Here is a 10,417-nt window from a genome sequence, read left to right on the forward strand (position 1 = left end):
GGTCAGCCTCCTGAGGCATCGACCTGGGAGTCCGAGTCTGATATGCGGAGCCGTTATCCTCATCTATTTCCCGACTCAGGTACTTCTTTCTTTTGTCCGTTCGAGGACGAACGGTTGTTTTAGAGGTGGAGAATGTGACGATCCAAAGGGTCATCACCTGTTTTCTCTTTCATTCTGTGCTTCCGAGGCCTTGAAAACCTCATTTTTACTTGCCTCGATTTGCGTGCGCAGTCCGGGCGCGTAGCCGGAAAGCTTAAATATGAATTCTGTGTAAAAATTCATGAATTTTGATATTAATATGATTAAAGTTGACTTTGGTCAACATTTGGGTAAACGGACCAGGACCCGTGATTTGACGGTGCCGGAGGGTCCGTAGAAAAATATGGGACTCCGGCATATGCCCGAAATCGAAATCCGAGGTCCCGAGCCCGAGAAACAAATTTTTTAAAAGAAATTATTCTTTTCTGAAATTTATATGGAAATTTGAAATGAAAATTGATTAAAAGACTGTGGTATCGGGCTCGTATTTTGGTTCCGACGCCCGGTAAGTCTTATATATGGTTTAAGCACTTTCTGTGAAATTTGGTTGAAATCGGACGTCATTTGACGTGTTTCGGACCTAAATATCTAAAAATGGAAGTTTATGAAGTTTGATGAAAAAGTGATGATTTTGAGGTTTAATTCATTGATTTTGATGATATTTTGGCTATTTGATCGCACGGTTGAGTTCGTAGGATGTTGTTGAGTTAGTGTATTTGATTGGTTAGGAGCCCCGAGGGCTCGGGAGTGCTTTTGGAGGTGTTCGGGATGGTTTTGAACTTAGGAAGGCATCAGATTTTTCTGCAATTTTTACACAGAAGAATCCTTCTTCGCGTTCGCAATACCCCCTTCGCGTTCGCATAGCTTTGAGGCCCCCTTCTTCGCGTTCGCGTTCAGGCCATCGCGATCGCGATGGTTTGCCTTTTTCCTTCTCCGCGTTCGCGTGATGGTCGACGCGTTCGTGTAGGCCAATTCTTTGGACCCCCCAGTACTTCCTCTTCGCGTTCGCAGTCCTTCCCTCGTGAACGCGTAGCTTGCCAGCTCGCCCTTATTCGCGAACGCGACGCTCCTGTCGCGAACGCGTAGCACAAAAACACCCAGTGATTTTTTTTAAGTTTCAAAACAGTAGCTACGGGATTTAGTCCATATTTCTCACGAGCTCTCTTCTCTCCCAAGCTTTAGGAAGCCATTGAAGCCCCCATTCTTCAAGACCACTTGGGTAAATAATTTCCTACTTATTCCTTTATTATTCTTCATTAATTAGTAGGTTTCCAAGCTTAAATCACATAGATTAGGGTGGAAATTGGGGGAAAAGGGTAGAGTTAGGGTTTTTCGATTTTCTTCGATTTAGACCTCGTTTTGGGGTCGAATTTGAAAACAAATTGTATATCCGGGCTCGTGGGGGAATGGGTAACATGGAATTGGTTCGAACCTCGTGTTTTGACCAAGCGGGCCTGGGGTCGATTTTGGAATTTTTGGAAGAAAGGTTGGAAATCTATATTTAGGCATTGGGTTTGATTTGTTTAGCTATTATTGATATTATAAAGTCGTTATTTCATAGATTTGACTGTGTTGGAGCCGAATTCGAGGGGTAAAGCTATACTAGAGGCTTGAGTTGAGTTTGGAGCATTCGAGGTAAGTGTTTGATCTAACTTTGGCTCGAGGGAATAGGATTAGAGTATTATTTGCTAATTGCTAAATGTTGAGTACGGTGTATAGGCATGGTGACGAGTATCTATACACCGGTGTCTAGCATGACCGTGGGTCTTTATTTGTGCTTAATTGGGATTCTGTAGTGACTCTTCCTTGTTAATTGATGGTTTCTATATGATATGAAGAGAATGAGAAGGAAATATGATGTGTAAACTCTTTGGAGCGTTGACTCGATTTTTGACTTGATTAAAAAGTAAGAAATGAACGTAAAAGAAAGAGATGTGATTATTCCCTTGCCGGGACGTGTAAGTTATTGTTGTTGCTCCCTTGCCGGGATTTAACTGCTTAGTCGTATTCTCCCTTGCCGGGAAACCACTTATATATTATGAAATGGGATCGTGTGGCACGCCGACCACTTATATATTATGAAATGGGATCGTGTGGCACGCCGACCACTTATATATTATGAAATGGGATCGTGTGGCACGCCGACCACTTATATATTATGAAATGGGATCGTGTGGCACGCCGACCACTTATATAGATTATGAGGTCTGATGTAGTTTCGTGTTTACTTCTGATAAGTTGTCTTCATCTGTATTTTCCCTAAGCATGTCCCCTCCCCGCTTTAATTGATATTTTCTGCTGTTATTTCGTTGCACTTGTATATACATATATATCTGCACAGGTTGTTTTTGGTAGGTCCTGTCTAGCCTCGTCACTACTTCGCCGGGGTTAGGCCAGGCACTTACCAGCACATGGGGTCGGCTGTGCTGATGCTACACTCTGTGCATCTTTTTGCACATATCCAGGAGCAGCTTTTGGGCCTCAGCAGTAGGATTTGATCGGGAGCCGACTTCAGTCCAGGGACTTTCGAGGTAGCCTAGCTGACGTCCGCATGCCGGAGTCCCTTCTATGATATTAGTTTGTTTTCCTTGTACCGAGACAAACATTGATGTACTTCTATTCAAACTTGTTTTTAGCACTCTTTAGTAGTTCGTGAGTTAGTGACACCGGATCTGGGTAGAGTTGTATTTAAACTTCCGCATTTGGTTTTCAGTTATCTATGTCTTTATGACTTCCGCTTTTATTTAAATGACTCGTTTTATTTATATCGTTGAAATGTTATCAGAGAATGTTTTAATACTCTGCTTGCCTAGCTCCGACAGTAGGCGCCATCACTACTCCCGATGGTGGAAAATCCGGGTCGTGACATTATCCTACTGGTAAAAAAGGATACAAGCTATTAAATTTAGAAAACAATAAGATTTTTGTCTCCAGAAATGTGATTTTTCATGAATCTGTTTTTCCTTTTACACATCCTACCACTACCTTCTCTCAGTACTTTCCTACTTCTTCTACTGTTGATTTTTCTACACCACAGCCTCTCATTTTTTCTGATTCCTCTATTCCTCTCCCCACTACTGATTCTCCTGCTCTTGTTTCCTCTCCAGTTTCACTTCCTCGAGTTGATCCTAGTCCTGTTCCTGGTTCACCTTCTACATCCTCTTCTATACCTTCTACTTCTTCCACTGTTTCACCTACCTCCACATCTACATCTCCTTCTCATCCTCCCATCAATCTTGTTTCCACTTCTAATGTTCCTCCTGATGCCTTGCGCAGATCTTTAAGTGAACACAATGCACCTAGTTATTTGTCTGACTATATCTGTGGGGCCGTGCACCTAACCAATGTTTCTCATTCTTGTTTTCTCTCACCTGTTTCCCCTTCTACTATTTCATCCAATCTACTTTCTGCTTCTAACCAAAGCTTGCTAAATTCCCTACCTACTGTCCATGAGCCTTCTAGTTATTCTCAGGCAGCATTGGACCCTGGTTGGCAAGAAGCAATGGCAAAAGAACTTGATGCTTTAAAGGCCAATGATACTTGGGAGGTAGTTCCATTACTTATTGGGAGAAAGGCTTTACCTTGTAAGTGGGTTTACAAGGTTAAACTAAAATCTGATGGGAGTGTGGAAAGGCTCAAAGCTCGTTTGGTTATTCGAGGGGATACTCAACGAGAGGGGATTGATTTTACAGATACTTTCCCCCCTGTGGTCAAAATGACCACTATTAGGTGCATTCTTGCTATTGCTGTTAAGAAAAATTGGGGACTTTATTAATTGGATGTGAATAACGCTTTTCTACATGGGGATTTACATGAAGAAGTTTATATGAAATTTCCAGCAGGCTTAGACCCTCCTACTCCTAACCTAGTTTGTCGACTCAAGAAAGCTCTCTATGGTCTTCGCCAAGCCTCTAGGAAGTGGTATGCTCGCTTGACGGCTGCTCTTAATTTCAAGGGTTTTACTCACTCCCTTAACGACTACTCTCTTTTTTACAAAAATAATGGTGATTTTGTTTCTCTGGTGGCAGTTTATGTGGATGACATTTTACTAACAAGCAACAATATTCAGGAGCTGAATGATTTGAAACAATTCCTAGATCATGAATTTAAAATTAAAGACTTGGGGAACTTATCTTATTTCTTGGGCATGGAAGTGCTTCGTGAGTCCTCTGGTCTGATCCTATGCCAACGCAAGTTCACTCTTGACCTTCTCATTGAATTAGACTGCCTTGGTTTGTCCCCTGCCTCTTCTCCTTTGGACCCTTCTTCTAAACTACGTACTGGTGTTGGGGCTCCTCTTGCTGATCCTCTGCTTTATCGTCGTCTTTTGGGAAAACTTAATTTTTTAACTCACACTCGTCCTGATATTTCTTTTGCCGTCCAGCATCTTAGCTAATTCATGCAAGACCCTCGCGAACCTCATTTCTCTGCTGCTAATCACTGTCTTTGTTATCTTCTTCGTGACCCTGTTTTGGATCTCTTCATGAGTGCTGATCCTTCTCTTGATTTGCTCGCCTTTTGCGACTCTGATTGGGGTTCTTGTCCTGATAGTCGTCGCTCTGTCAGTGGGTTTTTCATCAGTCTAGGGGGCTGTCCTGTTTCTTGGAAGTCCAAGAAACAACCTTCCGTCTCTTTGTCTTCCGCTGAAGCCGAGTACCGGTCCATGCGGCGAGTCGTTGCTGAACTGACCTGGCTTGTTCGTTTACTTGACGATCTTTCTGTTCTTCCTTCGTTACCAGTGACTCTTCACTCTGACAGTCAAGCCGCCATCCATATCACCAAAAAACCCCATTTTACATGAGCGTACCAAACATGTGGAACTTGATTGTCATTTTGTTCGGCAACAGTTCCAAGCGGGTCTCATCTCTCTCTCCTTTCTTCCTTCTCACCATCAACTCGCTGACCTATTTACCAAGCCCCTTTCTGAGCCTCTCCATCGTAGTCTACTGGGCAAGTTGGGCGTGCTTTCCGCCCCCTCCAACTTGAGGGGGGGTGTTGCCGATGAGATACAACAACGAAATGGTAAACAAGATAGGGTTTCTTCTCACTAAATGGCAATATTGGGCTACACGGGTTACAGGTGGATATTGGGCCTATTGGGCCTTCATCAGACTATTCCTTACTGGACCTACATCAATTTACTATTTCTTTTGTTATCATATGTACATAAATAATAGTAGCTTCTAGTACTTTCTAGAATAGGGGTAATTATGTACATGAGTAAGGAGGTTAGTTAGTTAGTTGTAGATATATATTCATTCTCTATTATTGTAAACAGTTACAGAATTGAATGAGAAGAATATTCATTTTGCTTTCCACAAAATTTCTCTCTCTAAATTCAACAAATAATAAGTTGGTTGTTGGATTAGTTATGTGTCAAGTAGTATTAGAGCCTAGATTTAGGTATCTAAAAGTCAAAAAGTTGTATCTAGTAGATTCTCCCTTATGGTTATATTATGCACCATACTCATAATCGAGAGACTATAGTGATGCTTACTATGTCTATTTTCATTTCATTCAAGATCGTGCGTTAGAGTTTTATGATAAGAAAAGTTTAATTTTTTCCCTTTCTCTTCTAGTCAATGGTACAAACAGGATCGATGGGTAATTGCATAAGAACAGTCGTCGTGTCTTGTCTGATGCTGCTTTTGATAGGGTGTGAAGTATCGATTTGCAGCAGAAATCAAAGAAAGGGAGTAGATTAGGGCTTCAGGAATAAGAGAATAGAGAGAGAACGAAAAATGATTTTATTCATCTGAAAAATGTGCTCGCTTCCTACTGAAAATCCCAGAATGTGTATTTATATACAAGGAGGAAAACGTAAAGATCTAAGCCTAAGCTATGGACCGACCCGACGGATTACATGTGAGTAAAAGGAATGTGAGCTAAGCCCAATCCAAATAAATACACTTCAAGCCCAATGTAATAGGTGATTCTTCCATGCACTATATAACGCCAATACCCCACCTCGAGTTGGAGGGTGGGCACACACCCAAAAATGATGAGCCCCAGCTGTCAAGCACTTTGTAAGAATGTCAGCCAAGAGTAGTAGGAACATGATGTAAAGGAATCAAATCATCAGCCAACTTGGTCCGGGTAAAATGACAATTAACTTTTATATGCTTGGTTCGCTCGTGAAATACGAGGTTCTTGGCTATGTGAATAGCACCTGATAGTCACAGAAAATAAGAAGAGGAGTAGAGGCCTACAATCCAATGTCATACAACAAACAAACCAGCCAAGACAACTCAGCAATGACCTTACGCATGACCCTATATTTAGCCTCAACGGAGGATAAAGAAAGAGAAATTTTCACAAATCACTATTGTTAAGTGGTTATTAGCTAGTTGTAGCTACCATTTACTATATTACTTCTTATAGCTATGTTTTCAGGTTTTTTAGAGTGTATTCGATGTATTTAAGCTACTGTATTCATGAATACAGTAGCATTTCTCGGCGTGAAACATTGGATTACAGCTAGATAGATTATTGTATTCGACTGCATTCACGGCGTGAAACAGGGGATTACAGCTAGACAGATTATTGTATTCGACTATATTCACGATATGTATTTGTGAATTCAGTAACGTAAATAGCGCAATTCATGGTCTGTTCAGCTGTTTTTAAACGGAAAGTGAATCAATTAACATAATAGACTCCCAATATAACTCAAACTCAATTATAACACGCAAAATTTATATTTTCAGTTATAAAAAAGATTCTCAATCGAAAAACACCCCAAAAATATAGCAATCTTCAGAGAAATTATATAATTACATTGAATACAGTTAAATATATAAAAATACTTTGAATACATGAAGTATAGCAGGTCATCTATAGTGCAAAAACATATGAATACATACTGCAGATACATTTGAATAAATATATACATCTGAATACATAAATTATATTAATTAATAAAAACATATGAATACATTCATGGAATATAGCGAGACAGTGAATACAATGAAATACATGGAATACAGCGGGATACATTGAAATACAATAAAAAAAAAGATAATGAATACAATGAAATACATAGAATATAGCGAGATACATTGAAATACAATGAAAAAAAAAAGGTAACAAACTCTTCAAGTTGCTCAGCCCCAAACTCCGTCATCTTTGTTCAAGAACAACCCTAATGTCATCTCGTCAAGAGGGCCGCGATTCTGACTCGAAACTCTTAAAATTTGGCGCAAAAGTTAAAGAAATTCCTTATTTTCAATAGCAGATTGTCTTATTTGTTAGTAATTGCGAATTTGATAGATGAAGAAAAACATCAATGGAGGTGGTGAGAGGCAAGAGTTGCATTGGCCATGTCCAGATTTCATTGCAAAGCAACGGCCATCAGAATGGGGTGGATCTTTCTCTCTAGGGCTTGATTTCGACATTGATTCAGAGTCCCAGCCCACTGACAATGAAAATTTTGCGAGACAATGGAGATGAATCAGTGGAGAATAGTGGTTGTATCCATGGAGAAAGACCGGCATTGAGAGAGAAAGAGGGTGGAGAAAAATCTAAAAGAATGAGAGAGAAAAATAATACAAAGAGTATTTTATGGCTTAAGGGTAGGAGGTAACCATAAATAGATATTTGGCTATAAAAATTAAAAGGTAGCTATAGAATATAATTTTTTAAAAGAGTATTTATTTAAAATAAATAAGGTATCAACCTTTGCTATATGAGGTAAAAATTCCATAAAGAAACCACTTATTATTTCTTAGACTTCCAACTAATAAGACTACCACCACCACCACCACCACCACCACCACCACCACCACCCCCCCAAAGAACACACAAAAACCACTAACAGAGTGGCGAGAATCAGGGCAGGCAGCCCAATCACTATCGCAGTAGCCAATCAAAGAACAATCAGCAGAATCATTAAGAAAAAGACAAACATCATAAGTGCCCTTTAAGTATCGTAAAACATGTAAAGTTGCAGTCATGTGAGGGACTTTAGGTGTGTGAAGAAACAGAGTAAGTTGTTGGGCAGCAAAACAAATATTAGGGCGAGTATGGGTGAGAAAGTTAAGCTTCTGTATAAGGTTGTGATATATATCAGATCTAGGCAGAGAATCACCAATATCATGGTGCAACTTAACAGTTAAATACAATGGCCACACAACAGAAGACACAACAGAACAATCGAAATCAACAAGTAAATCAGTAATAAACTTTTGTTGATGCAACAAAACACAAGAAGAATGATAATACATTTGACTGCCCTAGAAAAATGGAGAAGCCCTAGATCCTTTATTCTAAATTGGTCAACAAGAAAACTTTTCAAGGAGGCAGTTGCAAGCATACTATCCCCTGTTAGAATAATATCATCAATATATAAAGCTAGAAATATAGTAGACTGAGATGATTTCTTGATAAACAGAGAGTAATCATTTAAATAATAGCTATAACCTCTAGAGCAAAGTGCATGGAACATGTTCCTAAGTCTAAAATCACCATACGGAGCTATTGGAACCATCAAAACTCCATTCCAGAGTCGTCTACACAAAAGTCAAACTACGGTCAACTCTTTCAACTTAAAGCTCCAACCTAGGGACTATATGTCCCATTTCACTCCGAAACTCGTCCGAAACCAAAACCAAACACCCTTGGCAAATCACATAACCATAATAGAACATAGAGGAGGCAATAATTAGAGGATCAGGGCTAAAATACTCAAAACGACCGATCGGGTCGTTACACAAAGGTATTGTATCGTCTTCAACTTCATCATCAATATTTTTTCTCTGATGGTATCCACAGTTACTTCTAAGATCTGGACCTCTGAACATGTATCATTTTTACTGGAGTAATCCAACGGGCTATTAACATCTATTTTATTGCGGTAATCGAAATCATTAATCATGACTTCAAGTTCTTGAATGTCGTTTCCACAAGTGGGTTCATTTAAACTCCTTGAGGCTTCATCCCCTAAACGAATTTTGTAGTGTCAAAAATAATTTTCTATTGTCTCTTGCTCAACATTTGTCGTCCAAGTCGCGATCTCAAGATTGATGCCATCCAAAATATTAATCTTTCCAGGATCAGTTTGTCCTGGCTCATAGCCTTCTTGTCACACCCCAACCTTGAGAGGTGCGACCGGCACACGCGCCCGAAGACTCGTGAAAACCAATGCATGCTCTTTAGACTTTTCACTCATGAGTTCCAAGCCATTGAAGCCTCCAAATGTAATCACCAAAGTTTAAAATGAGTACATCCGAATTACAAGGACAACACTGGCATATCATACATATTACAACTGTTCTTAACAAATTGTAACTGTAACCATTTTATACAACCAGACTCTAACCTTCAAGCCTATAAGAGTACTAAAAGAACATACACGAAGATAACTAGATCGGGATAGGGCCCCACCGTACCCAAAATGTTAAACATCTTCCTCCTTACCTATCAACTTCTAAACAGCTACTTCGAAGGAGACGAGAGCAACAACCAATAGCTGAACCGTGCACCTACTTGGAAGGGCATCACCTGGTCTATCTGTACCTGTAGACATGAACACAACGCCCAAAAGAAGGGGCATCAGTACGTATAATGTACTGAATATGTAATGCTAAGAAACACAAGTAAGTCAGCATCATAGCATAAGAGATATGAGTACGTGATTCCGACCTGAACACCGAAGACAACCCACCGGGGGCGTGAACCAAAGTCTGATGAACTATGAACCATGGATCATAAATGCATATGTATTAATTTAAAAATATTAGAACTAATTTTACAATTATAAAACACTATTAATCGTAAAATAGGCTATAATTGCCTTTATATGCAATTAGCTTTAAAAATACCAAACAAATTTGTAAAAATATACAAAAAATTACCTTAATTATATTTGGTGTAAATATGAGAATAAAATAAGTTATTCACAAAAAATAATAATTTTGGGAATAATTATTGGATTTTGTACTGTTAAAATAGACAATAAATTGATTTAAAATAAGGAAAAATACAAAACTCTTGGGAATGCTTATATATGCATGTATATGCTATTTTTAGGATATTTTGAGTACATAAAAAATACTTAGGAAAAAATTGGGTATCAACACACTCCCCCTCAAGCTTAAGGATGAAAACATGCTTTTCATTCCCAGCTTGCATACTAAGTAATCATGTTGTGGACTGCAAAGACTCTTGGTGAAGATGTCTGCCAATTGTTCTCTTGTACCAATATGTTGAGTCCTGATCCTTCCCTCTTGAATTTTTTCTGCTACGAAGTGGCAGTCAATGTCTATGTGTTTGGTTCTCTCATGAAATATAGGATGAGTTGCGATTTAAATTGCAGCTTTACTGTCACAGATAAGCTGAACTGGAAGTTCAACTGCTGTTCCCAACTCCTCAAACAGCCCAA

At 39.3% G+C, this 10,417-nt stretch overlaps 2 protein-coding genes across 2 annotated transcripts in view; one reads left to right on the forward strand and one right to left on the reverse strand.

Annotated features, from left to right (window-relative positions):
- The window catches only part of LOC109240303 (uncharacterized serine-rich protein C215.13-like), an 11,011-nt gene extending 7,197 nt beyond the window's left edge, over positions 1-3,814 (forward strand). Inside the window, exon 4 of the mRNA XM_019406927.1 lies at positions 3,035-3,814. Coding sequence (XP_019262472.1) covers positions 3,035-3,814 — 780 coding nt within the window. The remainder of the gene's footprint in view (positions 1-3,034) is intronic.
- Positions 3,815-7,709: 3,895 nt separating this feature from the next.
- On the reverse strand, positions 7,710-8,261 carry LOC109240304 (uncharacterized mitochondrial protein AtMg00810-like). The gene has a single exon (XM_019406928.1). The coding sequence runs from the start codon at positions 8,259-8,261 to the stop codon at positions 7,710-7,712; it is 552 nt and encodes a 183-aa protein (XP_019262473.1).
- Between the last annotated feature and the right edge of the window lie 2,156 nt (positions 8,262-10,417).

This window comes from Nicotiana attenuata, unplaced genomic scaffold (genome assembly GCF_001879085.1).
Source record: "Nicotiana attenuata strain UT unplaced genomic scaffold, NIATTr2, whole genome shotgun sequence".
Taxonomy (NCBI): Eukaryota; Viridiplantae; Streptophyta; class Magnoliopsida; order Solanales; family Solanaceae; genus Nicotiana; species Nicotiana attenuata.

What these genes read in the sequence shown, in the direction of transcription:
- LOC109240304 (XM_019406928.1), bottom strand. Translation starts at nt 8,261, where the DNA reads ATGTATTATCATTCTTCTTGTGTTTTGTTGCATCAACAAAAGTTTATT.